The 21,163-nt window shown below is 43.6% G+C and overlaps 1 protein-coding gene across 2 annotated transcripts in view; it reads right to left on the bottom strand.

The window, feature by feature from the left end:
- Window positions 1-1,734: 1,734 nt before the first annotated feature.
- stat5a (signal transducer and activator of transcription 5a) overlaps window positions 1,735-21,163 on the bottom strand; it is a 28,526-nt gene continuing 9,097 nt past the window's right edge. Inside the window, exons 2-20 of one of the 2 annotated variants that reach the window (XM_011604166.2) lie at window positions 14,612-14,680; window positions 12,372-12,509; window positions 12,001-12,157; window positions 10,769-10,858; window positions 9,994-10,168; window positions 9,685-9,815; window positions 9,461-9,612; window positions 9,083-9,238; window positions 8,061-8,240; window positions 7,499-7,586; window positions 7,022-7,144; window positions 6,762-6,854; window positions 6,260-6,466; window positions 5,646-5,740; window positions 5,289-5,431; window positions 4,775-4,930; window positions 4,623-4,674; window positions 4,152-4,259; window positions 1,735-3,526 (exon numbers count right to left, since the gene is read on the bottom strand). In XM_011604166.2, coding sequence (XP_011602468.1) covers window positions 3,403-3,526; window positions 4,152-4,259; window positions 4,623-4,674; window positions 4,775-4,930; window positions 5,289-5,431; window positions 5,646-5,740; window positions 6,260-6,466; window positions 6,762-6,854; window positions 7,022-7,144; window positions 7,499-7,586; window positions 8,061-8,240; window positions 9,083-9,238; window positions 9,461-9,612; window positions 9,685-9,815; window positions 9,994-10,168; window positions 10,769-10,858; window positions 12,001-12,157; window positions 12,372-12,499 — 2,358 coding nt within the window. In that variant the 5' untranslated portion in view covers window positions 12,500-12,509; window positions 14,612-14,680 and the 3' untranslated portion in view covers window positions 1,735-3,402. The remainder of the gene's footprint in view (window positions 3,527-4,151; window positions 4,260-4,622; window positions 4,675-4,774; window positions 4,931-5,288; window positions 5,432-5,645; window positions 5,741-6,259; window positions 6,467-6,761; window positions 6,855-7,021; window positions 7,145-7,498; window positions 7,587-8,060; window positions 8,241-9,082; window positions 9,239-9,460; window positions 9,613-9,684; window positions 9,816-9,993; window positions 10,169-10,768; window positions 10,859-12,000; window positions 12,158-12,371; window positions 12,510-14,611; window positions 14,681-21,163) is intronic. The other variant, XM_003964797.3, reaches the window with a different exon arrangement.

The following is a 21,163-nucleotide window of genomic DNA, read 5'->3' as shown; positions in this document are numbered from 1 at the left end:
GCAGGAGAAACTGGAGAAAAGACGGTAAAGGTCACTTGGTCAAATCAGGTCAGGACAGATGACGTCGCCACACAGGGTGGCAGATTTGTGCCCTCGCATGTGTTTCTCAGGCTGATAAAACTCTAAAAACCACAAAAGCACGTTTGAAAACACACGAGTGTGTGAGAGCGGGAGTGACTCATTGAGGAGCATCTTGCAGCGAGGGAGCGGAGGGTGCATCTTCCTGTGCTCTGCTACCACACTTCCTGTGCCGTCCGCCACAAAAGCAGCCCGTGTAAAGTGGCCCACATTTCTCGTGCCGCCATTTAGCGTGATGACTATTTTACAGCGTAATTAATGTTTGATTTTAATAGGCGCAGTCTCTGAGACGAACATATCGCAAATAAAACACACGTTAGAAGCACAATTGGAAAGTAGATTATAACGAGGCATTAAAACAGGGAAATTGGAGCTGATTCATTTTACATGATGATGATGATGATGATGCAGAACAGCTGGCTGTAATTTGAATAACTAATGTTATGGTGCGCCTGAACCCCAGACACCTTGGCTTTGCTCACGACTCAACTCAATTAGAACAGAATGGAAAAGAATAAAAGCACATGCCAGGGGCTCAACGTGTGCTGGGTTCAGTGACAGAAGGATTAATGGAAAATGGCACACAGTTATGTTCTGCTGCTCTCATCCTTCCCACAGATAAATTAAGTGGAACTGACAAACCACATCAGAATCCAGCCCCCGGTGAACTATTTCTTCTGATATTTAGTCATTTTTAAAGAAGGAGCTGCGGCCATTAATGAAGATTTAATGAACACAATGTCAGACTGGTTCATCTTTGCTGCTGTTTGACATAAACAGGTGTTGGTAGTTCGAAAACTGCTAAGTTTTACCAGAACAGGCTCCTTTTCATTCGATAAATCTGTCCAGTTAATGCGCGACTCGTACGCCTATACTGCCCCCTGCTGGCGAATTAGGAGCATTACCAAAGCTGCAGCAGAGGATGTATAGGATATATAGGTGGCTGTATAGACGAGCCGATTATTGAATAATTCATCAAAGCTTTGGTTTTGTGTTAGTGCAAACTGTGGCAAATCACTCGATTCTATCAGAGGAAAAATGCACATAAACTACCCGATATGATGTGCTATTTTATTCAGCTAAATCGACATAAACCATGCACGTCACTTCCAGCCATTAGTGCTGGTGGTAAACATTGACCTTTGCAATTATTGGATGTTTAGTATTCACGCCAGCACCGACGCACTTCTCTCTGCTCTTTTATGCAGATTTCCTCACTTACCTGCATTCAGCTTTGGACTTCTTATTAAGCAATGTTGAATCAATAAAATAAGACTTTTCCTCCTTTTTCCCCACAAGGGAAAAGCGGTTAGAAGATGGACGAAAGGATGTTTGGATGGAAGTTAGGTAATCTTTTTTTTTTTTTTAAATCACCCATGATGTGATGCCAAGAGGTTAATTAAAATAACACAACAATTAAAACAGTTCTGGATTTGATGAAGTATATTGAAATTGATTTTCTTATCTCCTTTTCCAGCCGTGAAACCAGGCAGATAATTGTTATTAAAGGTACAGCCCTTTTCAACACACGCGCACGCACGTCTCAAATGTTCCTTGTGTCCGCCAGGTGGCGGTACAGAGAAAGGTGGCTGACTTATTTTCACTGGATAAACCTTGTTTGACCTCTTTAAGGACATTTAAGATAGTAACAACAGGTTTTTAAAATAATTTTTTTTAATACATTTGCCTTTTTATATATAGCACATTTCAGGTCTACAGACTAGTTGCAACATACACTAGTTGAAACCTTTATGTTGCAACTACTAAAGATGACTCAAAATTATTTTAAAAAAACAATAAAGAAAGCGACTTTCTTCTTCAACCCAACAGCTGGTTCTTTTTTGAGATCACCAAATGATAAGCTCAAACTACAAACAAGGTACAAACATCGAACTGCACACTACATCATTAACAGCATCAAAATATACACAAACCGCCGCGGGACAACGCTTAAACCCGATGAGCATATATGCCACGAAGGATCTCATGTCACAGGAAAGCTCCTTTAGCTTGATGTTTGGAAAACCAAATTGTAAAGGTTGAGCAACAGAGACATTGAGATGTCTCTAATGTTGTAAAGCCCTGAAGACAAAAGCTCATCTCTGATTTCTAGTTGCTGTTTTCTCTTTAACTGGTGGCGATAAGAGACCTAAAATGAAAATAGGGATTTGTATGCAAAGAATTGGCACAGGGCCAGAGAGACATATTTCAAAAAACACAATTGTTAGGTGGGATTCCTCCATTCTGCGCACACTGATCACGTCCTTATGGCGCAACGCACCAACGAAGAAGAAAGGTTCATTGCCGAGGTGCAAGGCCATTGACAGCGACATATTGCGTATCCAGGGGTCGATTTGTACGGCAGGCAGGGGCGGCACAGTGATCATATCGTTATCCAGTAAATGTTCCGAGGACGTTGGTGCAGAGGGTGGGACGTAACCAAAATAAAAAACCAAAACAGGGGGATAAAAACAGACCAAGACGTCGTCCTTCATGCTGTATAAGTGGCACAGTGGCTGGTGAGACGACGCCTGTCTGCGTACGGCTTACAGCTCCACGCACGGTACAGTCACACGTGCGCTGCTGCGTCAGTCATGCTGCAGAACTGAGGGCAAAAAATCTGAAGGCGCACGTCGGAACGAAAGCCAAGACTCTACGGCGGATACAGTGCAATGCGAGGTAGCGTTGGTGAGGAGAACAGAGAACCTGAGAGGACGAGCAGGCGGTGCTGGGGAAATGCTGGGATTTGCATCGCTGTGCACAGAAACAAGACTGGAGCCCTGTGAGAGTGAAACCTCCAGAGTGGGCTGCAGCTGGCGGACACATAGGTACTTACTGTACTGTCACGAGCAGAGCAGGAGGGGGCCGCTCTGCCTGTGGGTTAGTGTATATTGGTTGAGAAGCCGTAGAGCAATAGACCATATAAAGTTGATATCATCAAAAACACAACTGCAGCATGAAAATCACTCTCTTCTGGTCGCTCGAGTTAATATACCGTAATCCGCTTACTGGAGAAAACAATATGTGAGATGGTTGAAATCAGCTACTACAGTTGCACGTTTTGGAGGATTTTGAAAAATAAATGCACGCGAAAGACTACACATTACTTGTCTTTTTATAAACATTTATCCACGATTGAACTGAAGAGAACTCTGACGCGTGTTGTTACGCTGTAAAGAAAAAAACAAACAAAACCCCCACAGCCGTTATTTCACATTTCAGCCATCAGAAAGTAAAAAAAGATTGCATGGAATTCATCTATGAGACGAGTTGACGTGGGGTAACATGAGAGACGCATTTGTATGAGGAGGAAAAGGTCAAAGGTCAGGACTGTTGGCCGCCCCACTGGCTCTCTACGGGCCTCCGGAGGAGCTCCTCGACGTGCCTCGCCACGTCCATGGTGTCGTCCAGGTCGAAGTCTCCGTCTGCGTCCAGTATTGAGTCACTCCTGCGACAGGACAGATGTCAAATAAAGCAGCCGTTGGACGTACGGTCCTCCCTCCTCTTCACTAGCATCACCATTATTCTATCACGGGGGAGGGGTTGCCATCGGTTTTACACACAATTCCACATTATTGCCTCTATGATGTGCAAAGGTTGGCATGTAGGATAAAAGAAGATAAATGGCACCCAGCAAACGTTGGTTAAACAAAAGCTGACATTTAGGAGTCACGTGACTGAAAGGCTGTTTTATCTGCTGCGTTCCACTAAAGGGACGGCTCGCCGTGGGGAGGGGACGGGGTTTCTGGGGCGGCGTTCCCTCTTTCATGTTTACGACTGTCACAATAACCGATCAGCAGTCATAAATAACCGTGCACATTCATGCACCGAAGATGCTTTGGGAGCTATTTTGGGGTTCGGTATCTTGCTCAAGGACACTTTGACATGTAGTACAGCAATCTGGACTCGAACCAATGACCCGCGAAGCAGCGCGGCAACTAAAATCAGTCCTAAAATCAACAACAGTAGCCATTATTTAAACAACATGGGGAGCACACAGCAATAGCACAGCAGCATTAGCCTCCCCGGTCACGAGCTCCTGCTGCCCAGGTGACCTCATTGTAGGCACTTACATAGGTGGGTATATGCTGTAGGTGTGGGCGTGATTGACAGGTGCTGGGGAGGCGTGATCCATATAGGTTGGATTCCCACTTGCTGGGTCTGAATTAGCTGTAGCAAACCTGCAAAGAGGGGCACACACGGAGAAAGATGTCAGTTCGCCTTCTGTGGGCGCCTAAGCAACAACTCTCGCTCGTATTATTCTGGGATTCATCGCGGGAGAACCAGTCACTGGGGACAAGGGAGCAGGCTTAACTAACAAGCCTAACTCTAAAGATGAGTATAGAGCAAGCTCACTCAGGAACCTTGGCCGCCTTTAATTGGCCTCCTTCAATGGTAACAGTGAACTAATAGATGATTTAAATTCAGGGTCTTGTATTTGAAGATTAACTCTAAACATTGCAAGAGGGGAAGACTGGGAGAGGGAGAGAGGAGAGAAGTAAAAGGAGTGAGGGTGGAAAAAGGGTAGGAAGGGTGTCACTTACTCCGGCACTACTTGTTTAATCTGTGGTTTCACGTAGCCGTCCACTGCTTTGGCTTTAGATCAACAAGCACAGTGAGATTTCAGAGATGAATCCAGCCGTAATAAAGGTCTCGTCACTAGTTGGTAACAACAATATAATGAGTGGCTGCTTACAGAGCGGTGGGGTGTAATATTTGGAGAAAACCTCATCCTTGGGTCTGTCGGGGTAAAGGAACAGAAGGTGATTGAGGTCGCTGATGCGGTCAGCCAGAGAACGAATGGAGAAGTCTTTGGTTGTGTAGGGCATAAGGTTCCAAACCATTCTCTCACCTGGACGCAAGCAGCACAAATGCTAGTAACTAGTGAGACAATTACCAGGTAAATAAGCAGCTTTTACACAAAATAGTTAATAACTAATAACTGATTATTGTACAGAGAATTTACCAATAACTGTGTTACATTGTTTGGTACAATAGAAAACATTGAGTTTCCAGTAGTTCCATATTCAGCGCCCTCTAGTGGCAACATTTGTACTGCAACTTGAGGCAGGATTATGATCCAAAAGCTGTTAAAAATAGACAGCCTATAAAAGTCAACTAAAGGAAATGATGGACAAAAACAAGTGGCTACAAAGGCTGCAGTTCAATTCAGTTTTTCACTTTTTTTAAGCAACAAGCATCATTTTTACCTGCTTTGTTAGGGTTTTCTGCCACCCAGGCTATTGTAATTCCTCCTATCTCAGAGTCACTAAAGCGCAGAAGGAAAGTGCCATTGGGTTTTGACATCAGCATGTCCTGAGCCTGCTGTTTGTTCACAAAGCCCAATATGGCTCTAAAAAGGAGAGCGACGAGTAGGAGAAAAGACAGTTCAATTGGTTCTGTTCCCAGATAACAGAAGAAGTGCAAACATCACTAATGTGAGCTCTAAAGAGTGACCAACAGAGACATTAGTTCCAGATGTGTATCTGAAAAATAGCTTCATTTCTGCTGGCCGCTTTCTTGACTCAGTTATTAAAACTTGTACAAACCATCAATCATTCCCTTACCCATCGTTCCAATGTGGTTTAAGATGCTTCTTGGTTAGTTCCATCACTCCATCAAACCACTGCCAAAATGTAAAGCTCCTTCCTGGCAAGCTTTCCTGTAAACAACAGAGATTCAAAAAACACATCTTCAGCTAATTTTACTTCCAACAAGTTCATAAATATATCCCCATAATGTGATTTGTGGTGGTCACATGCATAGAAAGAGGAAGAAGAACATTCCATGAAACTGAGCGCGTTCAACAGTATGTGAAGAGGCTAAAAATGACGTTCCTGTAATCTACTGTGTTGGAAGATGAGAGGACCGTCATTTCTGCCAGCTCTAGCTTTGGGCCAGAAAATGAGGTCTGCTGCCCTTTACTGTTTGGACAAACAAGCCCATTATGATGAAGACTTTGCTAGCGATGAGGAAATCTTACTAAGGTCAATTACAGAACATGGCTGTGGGGACAAAGCAAATGGAGCGGGAAATATTCCCACGTATGAATAACCAATAGTAAATCATTCCTGGGTAGAAGAAAGATGTGGATGCAATGACTAACTGAAAATAGCCGGCGGGGATTCCAAAATCACAAGAGGAGAAAAACACAGTGAAGATAATGGAGACTGGAGCTGACCCTGTTAAACTGCGACCAGGTCATAGTCATGTTCCGGTAGTCTTCGGGGTTGTTGCTGGAGCTGCTAAAAGCCTTTTGAGCCAAAAACACCAGGTTCTCTTCAGACAGGCCTCGGTTGCTCTGCACCTCAGCCTTGTATTTCATGTTGATGGCATCACACAGCTGAGGCCAAAGCACCTTATCTGGTACGAGGAAAGGCACCCGACCCTGCGGACGGCCAAAGATTTATATGAGCTGCACTGGCACAAGCAAGGTTACAGGAGAAGGTAGAAGGTCATGGGAAAAATGCAACCGTGCACACGCTCAAGGAAGGGCATGCTCTGTTTCTGTTAAGCCACTTCCATAAGGAATAGTTAATTTGAAATAATCTGAAATAATGCTCTTTATTTTCTCTGGATAAGCAGTGCTGCTTCTGATTGAAAATCCAATAAAACGCAATGATGTCATTCGTTATTAACATCAGCGACACTTGAAACAGTAAAACTCAGGTTGATGTACTCACTGGCTCTGCAAAAGCATTGTCCCACAACACAGTGGCAGTGGCATTGTTGTCTTGACTACCATGAACTATCACCACGACGGGAAGGGACAATGTCTGTGGAAAGAACAAAAGAAAGCCATCAGCATAGAATACTGCAAACGTGATGCACATCTTCTGCTCTTACTCCACACGGTCTATTTAAAAAACCAAATGAATAAAGGTGGGTCCATTCTGGACTAAGTCTTATGGTTTTCGATACAACCTTGCCGGCCGTCTCGTACCTTCACTTGAAACACCAGTTCATTGCCGCCGATACTAAACTGGGACTCAAACAAAATGGTGAACTTCTCTTCAGTAACAGATTCGGCCCCTCGTCTGTCCGATCGCTTGATCCTCTTCAAAGACTGCAGGGATATAATGCGAGAGAATGAGCAGAACTATGCACATACCATAAATATACAGTGATGAAGCCATTCATCGTTTATTTTCAGTCACAAGATGAGAGGTAAATAATGCATTTGGCATGGGGGGGGTGATGATGTTTACTACGTGTGCTTCTGCAGGCTGGTTCTTCAAAGCCCTGCAGGGGGGATATGCTGGATGCTGCTCAGTGTGGTCTCTTCCAAAAAGACTCGATTTATCTGATTTATTTCTCAACTCATTAAAAAGACGACCTATTTCACCGAGCAACACTGAGGTTATACCATGCCACACAGCCGCGCCCAGTGAAAGGTGACATGTTCTTCAGAGGCACTCACCATGTTCCTGAAATGGGCGCTCAGCGTTCCTGTCGTCTGATGGTACTCCATCACACAGTTGTTGTTCAGGATTTCTCCACTGCTTTCACTGTGGCAGAGGTCAAGCAACCTTTAATATCTTTCAGAATAATGAAAGCCTTTAAATTTACCCATTTACTACAGTGTCACAATAATATATTCCCATCAAGCAACCTGATGGGAAAACAGGCTGAAGGCCAATGATGAGGATTGTGCTCCTCGTTCCCTGGACCGTTCAAGCCTGCCTGCCTGGCGGACCTGCAGGCTTGGAGGGTGTTCAGTCTGAGGAGGCTGTGGTTCCACGCCACAGATTCCAAAGCACTGATCGAGTTTCAGCCATGTGTCTGTGGTGAAGTTTGGAAAACACACTAGCACTGAGTTGGAATCCTGTCCCAAACCAGGATTCTTTATCTTTTAAAGGATGGGAGCAGCCTCAACAAAAAAAGCAGCGAATACTACAAATCTGCACGCAGAAACTGCCTTTCTTTCATGTAATACATGAATTCACAGTAGAGTAAAAAACGATTCGACGGCGTGAACTTACTTCCTCGTGTTCTCATTTTTCAGCAGGGCCTTGGCTTGTTGTTCACTAATAATGGTGGCTTTGACCTGCGGGGGGTTCATGTGCACATTCAGTTTGCCACCAACTAAAAGACGAACTGTGGCGGCGAACTTGGTTTGGGTTTTTAACACTTGTGGAGGCTGTTTCTCGATAATAAAGGTGCTGTGGACAAAAGAACAAAGAGCAAATGACAGAAAAAGGTTTTGCTGAATAGGTGATTGGCAAGCCAGAACAATACAATCTTGCTTTCAGTATAATTTATGGAAAGTTCCCTTAATGATAATTGTGGAGACTAATGGAGGCTCGACAATGACCATATAACACTTTCTTTCCCCCATTGCATTACGTTCCTTGAATTGCCTACGCACTGCATGCTTGCTGCAGAGCACTTCCACCCATTACTTCTATAATAATGTGATTTCAGTCCTGACACGCTCAATCATCTCTTGTCCTGGAAAGATTAGGATGTTTTTTGCCATCAAAGCCTTGTTCATTGTCTAAATGTCTCACTTGGTACCAATATGTCCTAAAGTGGCGCTGCGTTGCACAATTGCTACATTCATAACAGTTGACTCGAGAAATTGCTGAGCAGATTGTGACAAATTAGGTGCTGGTTTTAACACGATATACAGGAGACTCCCGAATCAAGGACTTAAAAAAGACGAAAATAGTAACGAGGCAGCGTAACTGTTCTGAAATTCACCTCCACACTAGCTCCCTTTGTGGGTTGATTCTTAATTGAATAAACGGACTTAATTCAATTTTATATTCCATCATATCACTTTGTTGGCTAAAAACAAGTTGTATAAGCTCGAACTGATTGCATAAAAGGAGAACAACGGTCCAACTGTGAGGGCAGAAAAGGCAACGCTTTGATTTATATAACACACCCACCCACTTAAAAATATCTAGGGGCTGGTACACATTTACCCACTTTATATCAATGTTGACTGCATTATTGCCCCCCAAACACACCCAAAAAACGTGCACGTGAGGGCAGATACCTGGTAACCAGCGCTGAGATGATATCTGTGATGGTACTGTTGAGTTCATTGAGGAGCTCTTCAATTGGACCGGGGATGGGCAGTTGTTGTCTGAGGTGTTCTGCCCTTCGAATCTGCTGTCTGTTCTGCCAAATAGTTTCTGCCAGCTTCTCACACCTTTTACACACAGAAAGAAAGGCATTTAAATGTGATAAAACTATTAAAGCTGAAGTGGCTAGACCCTTAATAGAGAGCACAGACCTAAAAAAAGACACGTCAGATGGTGCTTGTTGGAAGTAAACCAGCAGTAGTTAATTAAACACTTGTAAATCAGTGACCCTTTATTTAGTGAGGGAGGTTAGTGGCTGTGATCTTGGTGGGAGGTGGAAGACAACACACCATGACTGCAGGATGTCCAGGCCTCCCTCCGGCGGGCCCCCGTTGCCTGCCAGCTGTTGCCGTCTCTTCCACTGGATCAGCTCATCGTCCAGAATGATGGTTTGCTGTTTCCTCAACAGCTGCAGAGTTTTCTGGTGTTTCTCTGCTAGGTCCTAGTTTAACACAGCGCGGTACAGTTCAGTCCAGAGAAAAGTTGTGGGGATTCTGGGTGAGTTTGTGCTTACCAGTCGGTATTTTTGTAGTGTGTTGGCTTCTCGTGTCAGCCATGCCTCCACGGTGGCTCTCTTGCTCAGTAGGGTGGGCTCCCGTAGCTGTCGGTCAGCTGGGGGAAGTGTGGACAAACTGGACAGCTGAGCTGCATGGGGTGGGGTGCCATCCGAATGGGAGAGGGGTGGGGGATTGGTTACAGAAAGGAGAAAGAAGTGAAAATGTGGAGTTAAGAGATCAACGTCATCGTTTCTCAGATTCTAATGTGTGTTTTCCTAATTCTAATTTACTGTCATGCTAAAATGCACAGGCAAACGCAGAATCACCCTGGATACGAAGGCTTTCCTGGTACTGGATGATGAAGTACTCCTGGTTGTGCTGGAGCTTGCGCAGTTCATTCTCTGTGTCTTGAGTCAGCAGACGAAGCTCTTCGAAAGCTTGGTTGATCTGCTGGTATTTCTGAGACATGGTGTCCATCATACCCCCCAACGGAGAACTCGACTGTCAAATAAAGGGGTCAAATTGAGACATGCGTCCAGCGAGGGGGGTGATTACACTCAGTGTGGCTGAGCTAAACAGGTTAGACAGGATTGGCTAGTGTGTGTTGTCTGTGCAGAGCAGCCCTGATAAACCACCTGAGTGGCACCTGGGCTGTTTAACTGTTAAACATTTAGTAATGACAAGTTTGATGAGAAGAGATCTATTTGCTTATAACAAAGCAGACAGTGTACTTTGCCTATAGGCCTACAATCCATGAGAGGAGAACTAATCGGTTTCGATATGCTGGATACTGTGGAAAAGGCAAGTTTCTACTGGAAATGAATTCATTTCAGGAGTGCCAGGGGGTCACATGATGATAGATGGCTGAATTGATTTTTCTACAGTATAACAAAGGTATCATATATAAAAAAGAGCCTCAAAGAGACCAAAATCACTTCACATCACCATTACAGATTAAGTTTCTGTCTGTGTTTTGGTGATCTTTGTTTTTGGTTATACACGCAAGAGCCTCCAGGGTATACGTAGGCAACTGACAGGTGCATACAGGTAGAAACTTGCATCCTGTGCATTTTAAAGTGCAAAGAACATCATCCTACTCACATTGGTGGCCTCTCTGACGAGCCTCTGCTCAGTGTAAAGGATATGTCTGATGCATCGGACCAACTCCAGGGGACAGCGGTCATACGTGCTCTGAAAGAGAACGAGCACATGTGCTCGGTTAAGGCTTGTTAGCCACTGACGAGTGGAGCGGCTGTTAAACACAGGAGTTATCAATTTAGCTATATCAAGGCCCTCGCTACGTCCTGGAGCCAATGCCGCAGACACACTAAAACCCATTAGAGAGGCCTAATGAGTCCCATCTCTGAGGTATGGCACACTTAACTCATTTGGCTACGCATGCACGCACCGTCCCTCAATGCTTCGCGTCTTGTTTTTCCACTGATTACAAATCTGCATCTGTTGATGACATGCACGCTGTCTGCTTTGAGCATGACAGCAATGCTGCATTTACCCAGCAGAGTTTGCTACGTCCAAGTCTATTGGCTCACCAAGTTGTAAATGGGATCATATTTCATATTAACACTCAGTATATACGCACAGTTATAATTAAAAGGAACAAAATAAAGTGAGATCACTTTATTGGAACTAAAGTGGATTTCACACAAGTGGAAAGTGGAACTAAAGTGGATTTCACACAGTTAGAACCCTTCACCTTGTTTCCTGACTGATTTCAGGGAGGGGAAAAGGCAAACAAAACTGATCTGTTAGCATGATGGTAGATCATAAATAGCAGTACTGGCTGGCTACCAAGGACCTCATTGGCGCTGCCCTCTTGTTTTTCTAGTGGTGCATACAAAACATTTTGTCTTAAGTCTTTTCCAAGAACTATGGTGAGAGGAGGTCTGGACTGAACAGCTGTACCTTCCAGCCACTTCCTTATCACCTTCTCAGAAAGTAAATAGTTTAATGTTAGCCTTTTGCTGTACAACAAAGGATCAGGCTACGGAGCAGGACTTGATCTGACAATGCTCATTTTTCTGATGTCTATAAATGTCAATGTCCACAAGCTTTGGTCAATATGCTGTGATGTAACTTTTGGATCTGATACTCTCTAATGGTTTTGTTGGTCTGTGTGACCTCAGACCCGAGCTCTAATGGCCCATGCTATGTTCTCTCTCGGCCTCTGTAAATAAAATGCAAGTGGTGCAAATAGGAACATTGGCAAACCTTGTTGGATAATCAAACGTAGGCTGAAAAGCAAAATGTAATGACAGATGTATTGTATAGTTAAGGATATGCACAGATTGAAAGGGAATTTCCAAAAGACTCACCTTAAGCTGACTAGCATAGTGCCCCAGTTTGATTTTGAGGAGGAATCCATCCTCCCCCATCTGGTGCTCAGCCTTGTTCTGTAATTCCTGTATCAGACTGTCTAACAGACGCTTAGCCTTGAACTCCTCTTGTGGATTCTCCAAGTCGATTGCATCCCTACGAATACATGTTTGCACATACATATAATATGCATGAGTGAGATGATGGGTATAAATTCATTCTGAGGTCCTTGGGATTTTTTAAAAAAGTTTTTTAAGGATCTTTTAACACACACGCGACACACACACACACACACACACACACACACACACACACACACACACACACACACAAGCACGCAATGGTTCGTCTGATACTAAAGACAACTCACCACAGCTGGCCCTCGATCCACTGGGACAGATAATGCCGCACCTCAATGGGGAAGTGTTGACCATAAAGCGACTGCATCTGATGCAGAGCATCTCCCTGGAGCTGCTGGGCCTGGATCCACACTGCCATCTTCAACACCCTGGGTGTCACGGGGAGGGGGACAATAATGTGAAATCAGACAATGAGTGAGTTTCTGAGGCTGTCAGCCGCGCAGTAATGTGCCATCCCATCCTCTGATCAGATGTTATCCTGGACAGTCACTTGAAATACAAGTTTCTCCTCTTGTTACATAATGAGCAGGGAGTTTTGCTTTTTTTTTAAGCCATTACCATAAGTCTATAAGGAATAAACCAAATCTTTCTGGATCAACATAAGCAACAGTGCAGTCAGTTTTGTCCAATTAGAGGTTATGGCCATGGATAAATATAAAGGCTATGAAACACATGATTAGGTAATGTCATTAGCATTTGATGCAATAGTCAAGCTCTACGTTGTATCCAGCACAGGATGTTATTAGTAACGGTGAATGGTAATGCTAATCATACGCAGCAGATTTTAATTAAACTCAGGAGAGTCTGCATGTTGTGCATACATATTTAAGCTATAATAAGCAGCATCCTTTTAGATTACACTGATACTGCATAGAGCTGCAATTTGACGGCTTAGAACACTAACGACTTTAGGAAATGTATGAGCCCTAATAGCAGTCTAAAAAAAGACAAAATGCTGGATTGTTTGGGTAAAATAAGTATGAGCTCTCAATAGTTAATACCCATGTGTATAAAATTAGTAGCAAAGCTAAGTGAGATTAGCGACCGCAGGTCTCCATTTTAAGCAGTTTGTTAGGAATGCAATATGTTTTTCCTCTCCTACATCCCATAACACCAGCTTATATGCAGAAAAACAGCTTTTGTTATTGGTTGGCCACTACAAATGCAGCTGGTTAACAGGAACCAAAACCATTGACTATCTCTCTGAGAGGATTTATATAGGTCAATGGTGTTTCCAGTCAACACACCCACTCACACTTCTCAAAAGTGGTACAGTCACTGTCAGTAAAAGAAAGAGTTATGAGTATGTGAGATGCTTGTGGTATATGTGTACAGGAACCCTATTTAGGTATGGATATTGTTAGGCATCTATGGTTTTGTTTAAGGGCCCTTGCCCCACTCTATATATACAATATTACCACAAACATACATATATAGAGGTGAGTTACGTCCCTCTTTTTTTAACCTCTCTTGCTCAGGTTATCAGTCAGTAACTCATTCATATAACTTCTGTTATGACAGTGCACTTCCCTCTGGACTGGCATTTCATTCAAACGGCAAAAAGTGTTTAAGCAATTCAATAGTTTCTCTATAATATGTTCATTACAAGACAAGATTCACCCCGAGTTAGTTCGTTTATGCCTGTTAGCTAAAGCCGCTGCGCACATATCACTCTGAATGTACCCTGAACTTTAAACCTTTAACTTTATAGTTGGTTCTTAGGTGCAATCAAAAAGCAAATAATGTTTGAACAAATGAATGTCTCCCTCAACTGTCATGTTTCAGAACCACTTCCCCGACCCACAGCTGGTCCTCTAAAAGGTCCCATCTCTCCTCTTATCCAATGATCTGTGAGTGATGCAAGTTCTCAAATGGTACGAACGTAATCGCGCTCCTGCTATTACCTTTATAAAGCTTTTTTCTACATGGATAGTGAAGGAAAAAGCCAATATAGTTGGGGTAGAATGAGTCAGTCCCATCATTCTTTAGCCTCTACACACCCTTTACCTTGTAGATTTTATATATCTGTCAAGGTTTAATGTGTTCAACAGGTGCAATGATCACACAGTGCAAAGAAACACAGGGTGTGGAGCCCACATCTGCATAAAGAAATAAGTAATAAGTAGGGAACAGAAATTGTTATGTGGTCATATCAATCCACAGACATCAGCTGAAATGCTTTATTATATTGAAAAAGGGTCTGAAGAGCATTTTGAGCGACACTGTGCTTTAACTTCTGTGTAATTGTCCATACATCCAAGCACACCTCGGTGCTCTCGACTGAAACCGCTGCTCCTTGGAAGATTTTTTAATTAAACTTCAAATTAAAGATGACTATGAAGTCCATGAGAATGGTGAGGATATTACCACAGCGAAAACCTTCTGCTGACTCGGATTACTGCTGCTTTTACAGGGCTTTTATTCATATGTAGTAACAATGAAGACTAAAATGAAAGAAATTCCACACTACCTCTTGCTTTCAACTGTTTGTTAGCATGTAACAGCAGGAAACTTTATAGAGGATCACCAAAAACCAAACCTGAAAGAGAAAGACAGAGAGAAATGACTGAGAAAAGAAAGCAAAAAAGAGGAAGTGCGTCAAACGTCAGTGCTTCTAAAGAAGCCGTATTTCACACAAAACCAACAGTAAAAGGGAAAGTCCACTCAACACTCAGCTAGAGTCATCAACGAGGGCATACGCAATGAAAGCTCTCAAAGCCGTCATGGCTTACAAAGAAAAGTCACCATAAACTAAACTAACGCCTTGTGAGTGCTTGGCGGAATGATGGTGTTGTCAGTAAACAGATGAGACCTGTAAATGATGCAGATCCAGCTGATGATCAAGAACAAGCTCTTGCTTTGTTTGAACGGTTTTGGCTCGATCAAATGACTGGAAAATGTCATGGCTTCCTCTCAAAGCTATGACACGTTTGGCTTGTTGCAATAGAGGCAGCTGTCATTCCTGGCTGGACCGTGAGAGGCAGAACTGCCAGAACCCATGTGCTGGCAGAAGTCTTCAGATTAATATCTGACTGTCTTTATTTATCTGCCTGGATCGGTCTCCGTTGCCTCGGTCGTAGCGCCTTGCAAACATTAACTCCCTCGTTACTTCTGATAATCGAAAGTAATCACGCCCTCTTCACCAGGCAGAGGGAAGGTCGCCCAGATCGATCATGGTGTAACTAGACAACACAGGTGACAGGAGCATCAAATAGGACGCCCACAAATGAAGTTCAGGTGCTTCTTCTTCTTCACACATCAAAATAATGGGATGTATATAGGCTTTGATTTATCCATTAGCTAACCGGTCGATGACCCTTGTGATTCTCTTGAATTGCTGCCGTGCCTTGTCATGACACTGGATCACTCTCAGCACACTTCAGGGTGTCCAGTTGGGATTTAAAGCCAACTGCACAGCCAGCTTTCTTCCTCAGGGCCTCCACACCACAATGACAATATTCATTTCTTTAAAGTTGAATGAGAAATTGGAAGAAAATGCTCGAGTAGCATTGCGCAAGCTTAAAGAAATAATGAATATTGCGACCAGCAAAACCCAGCTGAAGGCTATTTCAACCTGTTAACCCTTCCTGATCCTGAAACGGCTCGTTTGAGCTCTCCTCTATGTGAGGAGCTAAAAACGGAACTGCAAATATGAACACCTACATGGCTCCACTGCAGCATCCAGGTGTCCCGTGTCCCGATATACTAGCAAATTGCGATAGATTCATGAAACATGCAGCAAAGTGTGTTTGTGCCCACCTGTGAAGTTGTGATATCCCACCGACAAAAGTGGGATCAGATTTCAGACACATTGTTTTGTGCAAACTAGCGTCGAGTGATATTGATCAGCCCCCAGGGACAATAGCAAACTGAGGTAATATTTCTCGACCGAGACGCCACTGCTTTGTCCTGCCAAACAGGCAAACATTCATCCCACTGAGCCTTTAAGGGGGGGTTCTGGCGGACTTTTCTCTTGTGAGGAGAAACACAAATCAACCACGACTGATTCAAAAGTTCCAAAAGCAGCCTAAATGCTTGGACATGGCCATGAAATCTCATGGGTCCGTCTTATGCGTCTGCGACTGTGCATGCCTCGGCTGTCACTCAAGGGTTCTTTTTCAAATTCTCTCTGAACGTATGATGTCAAAGGAAACACAAACTTCACCCACTCTTTCCTCTGAGGAAAAACTGTTTCCTGCTTCCTGTGAAGAAACGGAGGTGCCATCAACCATTCAAGCAGGTTCGCCGCTTTCCTTTAGACCCAAACCCCTGTGAACGTCAAAATGGAAGGGGCAGCACACGCCATAATGCTTCAGCTACTTTCACTAGGCCTGCACACATTCAGCCCAGATCCACGCCAACAAGATTCTGAACAACATATTGGAGGGACGAGAACAGATGACCGTCCGCTGTCTGCCCTGCAGCTGTACAAACCCTCCCTTCCAGTGGAATCTGGAAGCCATGGAGATATTGCTTTGATGAATCCCGCATGTGTGCTCAATTTCTCAGGCATTGTCACAACCGCTTAAACAATCTTTAAAAATCACCGCATTATCCCATGAGTGAAGCTGTTTGGCAATAAAGGTGCTTTTAGGCGCAGTATGTTAAACTCTAATCAAGGAAAATATGCCAGCTGTCTGGGAAAAGAACGTTTTTACCGTTTCATTTAAGAGTTACGACATTTAAACATTATATAAATGGAGAATCGAGTCAAATTAAGGGGAATCTAATGCTGGTTTAAATAAGCTGATAAGTGAGTAAATGTAGTCCACAGGAAATATGATGAAATGATAACTGCTGCACAAGTGTCCTGGAAGCCTTTAACATTACAGTTAAGCTTTAACAGCTCTTCCTCAGTCACAAAACAAAGCGTAAACCTTCAGAGCGGCAGAGGGAGGGGCGGCTGGTTTAACAGTGCTTGTGAATGGGGAGGCTGGGGTCAGAGGTCATGGTGCAACCATCAGCAAGTCTTGTGACACATTACTCCAGCCTGTCATTACGTTGTGAGCACAGGTGAGTTGATCCTGCTCCAAACCCATCATCACCTTTAATAGACAAATTGGTAAATTACAATCTTGACGTGTGTTAAGAGAAACCTAAATTAAATTTCATGCCTAAACCACTTTTAGCTTTAAGATGACACATGATAGAATATTGAAGCTTTAAAGAGCAGCAAAAGCATCTAAAAAGCATTAAAAATAATCAAGTGTGAAAACCAATCAGTGATGACTGACTGAGGTTTGACCAAATGTGACTGTTGACTCACAATAAACAAACAATCAGATGTTCCAGGGAGAAGATGCAAGAGACTTCCTGCCGCTATGGATCATGTGACCAGAGAATGCGCCAGGGGTTAAAGGAAACAATAACCAACTACAAGAAGGTCTCATTGTGGTCCATCCTGCCCTGGGGTCCTGTTGCTATGCTCCTGCCCACATCCCATCACGCTGTCAACATCAGGAAGGTCACCCATTAGCTCAGTGGTGTGCTTGTGTGTGTGTGCACGTGTCATAGTTTGCAGGTGGGAACACAAGGAGTTGTTATTGTCTCACATATGGAAGTTTTTTAATTAAATATGGCAAGCAAGACTAAATTAACACTGGAAATAGGGCAGATTTGATGGGTGAATCACACTGACTCTGCCCTGCGGGTTTATCCAATCTGCTCCGGTGTCTGTGCCCGTTATTACAGCTCAATTACACAAAATATATGCTAACGCTAATCAAATGTTACTGTCACCAACACACAGGCACACACACATACACACGTCAAAAAGAGCTCCTTAACAAAGCAAATTGCAGCTACCAGAACGATTGATTTCCAAATATTTTTAGCATTGTTTTTTATTAGCCAATGAAAGAAAGAAAGCTAAATTTGAGGATGTGGTGGCTGAATGAGCAGACAGAAATGATTCTGTTGTTGGGAACTGAACCGTTGCTTTTTATAGTGCTGTGAAAGACACAAACACACGGGGACACATCAGAGTGGCGGAAGGAAGGTAATTGCATGAAAAGCCAAAACTACACATGCCCCCAGGTAGCCGGTAACCTATTGTCACAGCGGCAGAGTGCTGAGGATAATCTTTGTTTGCTGGCTGTGATGATGATCCCCTACACTTAAAAGGCAATACAGCAGTTTCTGACATTGAATCGGTCCGTTCACACAGGCAGTCAACAGCTCCACAACAGCCCACGATGTCCATTAACAACTTGAGGCGTAACAGGCCACTTTCAATTCTTTTTTATAATAAGGTTGAATTGATTCCCGCACTCCAGCCAGATGTGGATATTTGAGATGATTCGCGTTAAATTGCGCCTGCCGGTGCCGAGCGTGGCTCTACCTGCGTTATGTTGTTAATAACGCAGTTTGTAGCATCCTGAGCTTTGAAAACTCTTACTTTTGATCCGCCTTGATGTGCCAACAGGAGGCAATGACGGCCTTTCGTAACCTTGTAAGTGGCGGACTATTTAAAGAGGTTGGCAGGGTGCAGGGAACACTGTGATAACTATTTGATTCTACATGCTCATTGTAAATGGAAGATCCCAACGCTGGTAATAATCCAAGTTATAATACTCTTATTGAACAAAGTTTTAGTGAAACTGTATTCCTCATTTCCTGCAAATTAGGAGCAGAGTTGTACTTTAGAAGCATGTAACATGTCGCGTACACTTTAATGAGAGCTCATTTGTGCCGACTGCAGATTTCTATGGCTGTATTATAGTTGCTCGCTGAGTCCCTGGCGATGTGTGCTGCCTATGTTCAACTCTGCCCCCCCTGGCCTGACCCCTTCCAGCCAGAGGGTGACCAGCCAATGACCGGCTTTGTGTCTCTGGCTCACCCTCTCAAACCGTCGTTTAAAGCTGCTGCCTTCCCTCTAAATTTGCTGCCATGACAGCAACGCCAAATCTGCTTGTCTGTAGTAACGCTTCGCTTATATCTACTAGACTGGGACGGAATCCTCCTGCAGCATTCGTGCATGAATGGAGGAGCACAGTCTCAGTCTCTGTGTTTGATGACTAGGTAAACTCTAGTGTACGTGTGCGTTCATCCATGTTAATGTTGACTAGTGGGTGACATTATATAACCAGAGGCCCAGAGGGGCTGGTGAAGGGGACGTGGCTTGGAGTTCAAGTTCATGACAGAAAGAATGTCGGCTTGTTCAGCTCAGCCAGTTTTGGAGCAGAAACCCACAGACACAACCAGTAACCAGTGACAGAGAGCCGCACGGTAAGACAGTTGTTGCTCCCCAGGAGACTGCTAGGCGTTGCACACGTGCTGCTTACTTTTAAAACACACATTTAAGGGTGACCTGCCAGTTTCCAGTGTTCGAGGCTGCTATTCAGTTTTAATTTCTAGCGGTGCGTGGATCATTAATGTTCTGTTTGTCTGTTCTCTCTCAGTTCCAACAAATGTCTGTCCGTATTTTGTGGTAACTGCTCAAAATCACAGCCATCTAAAAATACACATAAATTAAAACACCCAAATTGTCACATTGAATTTAGCCACGGCAACATAATGTTCTGCAACGCTAGTCTGATTATTGTCCAGCTGCACAACACAGCAGAGTAATCAGAGTTAAGGCTTCCTGTCCATTTATGAGCCCATATTAATATTAGCAAAAGCATGTACACCAATGTGCGAGATCGATGCACCCGCTGAGGAATAACACAGCACTGATACGCAACGCCTGTCATCCTCAGGCGCTAGAAAATCCATTCATAAACAGAATGTCACCATGGTTTCAGTCTGATTTTGTTTTTATTAAATGTCCCAAAGGACAGTTTGGGCTGCGGCTCACAACGCCATACAAAAAAAATAGATGTATCCACTGTATCCACCTACAGGTATCGCCGACCTCATGCACTGACCTGCTGACCTCTGCCCCCACTGAGCCACCCAGCTATTATATTGACACCTTGTTGTATTTAATATATTTGCATGATTTATGTCTCTTCTATCCTCTACCTGTCCTCCCCCTGGTCCTCCCTCTGTGTCCAGTCAGCCATCAGCAGGAGGGTCCCCCTACATGAGCCTGGTCCTGCTCAAGGTTTCTGCCTGTTAAAGGGGAGTTTATATTGCCTGTATCTGCTTGTAGTGGCCCGAGTATACACAGCGAAGGCCAAATGGAAGGAGCCTGTTCCCTGAACTCAAGGGAAGAGCATCATCTGAGTGAAGGGAGTGAATTATGATGTACATCTTTCTGTTAAAGATGTGGTCCAGGGTATCAACTTTGATGGCTGCTACCTTGGAGGCCGCTACTTTTTTATCTCTTTTATCGACTCCTAAAACATTACAGCATCTTCATTTCACTTTTAGGCCAATCGGTAATGCACAAACACATCCAGCCAGGCACTTTCAGCCTCATCATCCACCTCAGTGTGCCACATGCGAACAAGTGCCTTCAGCTGTACAGCTCTTCATGATTCCATAAAATTATTGTTAACTGGTTAATTTTTTACTCTGCCTTTCAAGGTAACCATGAGTGTATGAGCTGCATCTACAAATAACCAAGCATCTCTTTAGGCCTGGGGCCTCCTGTCTATGACTGAATCACAGGCATTGTAATATTGAGCAAAATAGCATGACCTTAGGCGAAGTATCGCTACCACGTGTTAGTTACAATAGAAACGCCTACATGATTATTTTCTATATCAGGCTTCACTCTTCCGGAGAGATGCTTTAAAAGGATGGAATTAGCATTCCAAGGCCTTACTTCAATTCAAAAAGCAGTAGTGCACATGAAAAGTATTAAAATGTTAATAGAAGCGTAGAAAATTTGAAGTGCAGATATAAAACAAACTGATCATAGCATTGCTGTATGTTAGTTCTCTTACTCAATAGCAAAAAATAGAGCAAAGATTGAATGAGACTGGATGAATGCAGGGAAAAGGCCTCAGGCTTCCACAAAAAGGAAAGGAGCAAAACAAAGACAGCACAGTAAGAGAAATTATTCTGAGTTTTGAACCACTTTCCAATTTTGGCTGCCTTTAATCCATTAACAATTCCACAACGAACACATGAT

Source organism: Takifugu rubripes, chromosome 5, assembly GCF_901000725.2.
Source record: "Takifugu rubripes chromosome 5, fTakRub1.2, whole genome shotgun sequence".
Lineage (NCBI taxonomy): Eukaryota > Metazoa > Chordata > Actinopteri > Tetraodontiformes > Tetraodontidae > Takifugu > Takifugu rubripes.
The sequence above is the reverse complement of the archived record's forward strand: the minus strand, read 5'-3'. Positions and strand labels throughout refer to the sequence as shown.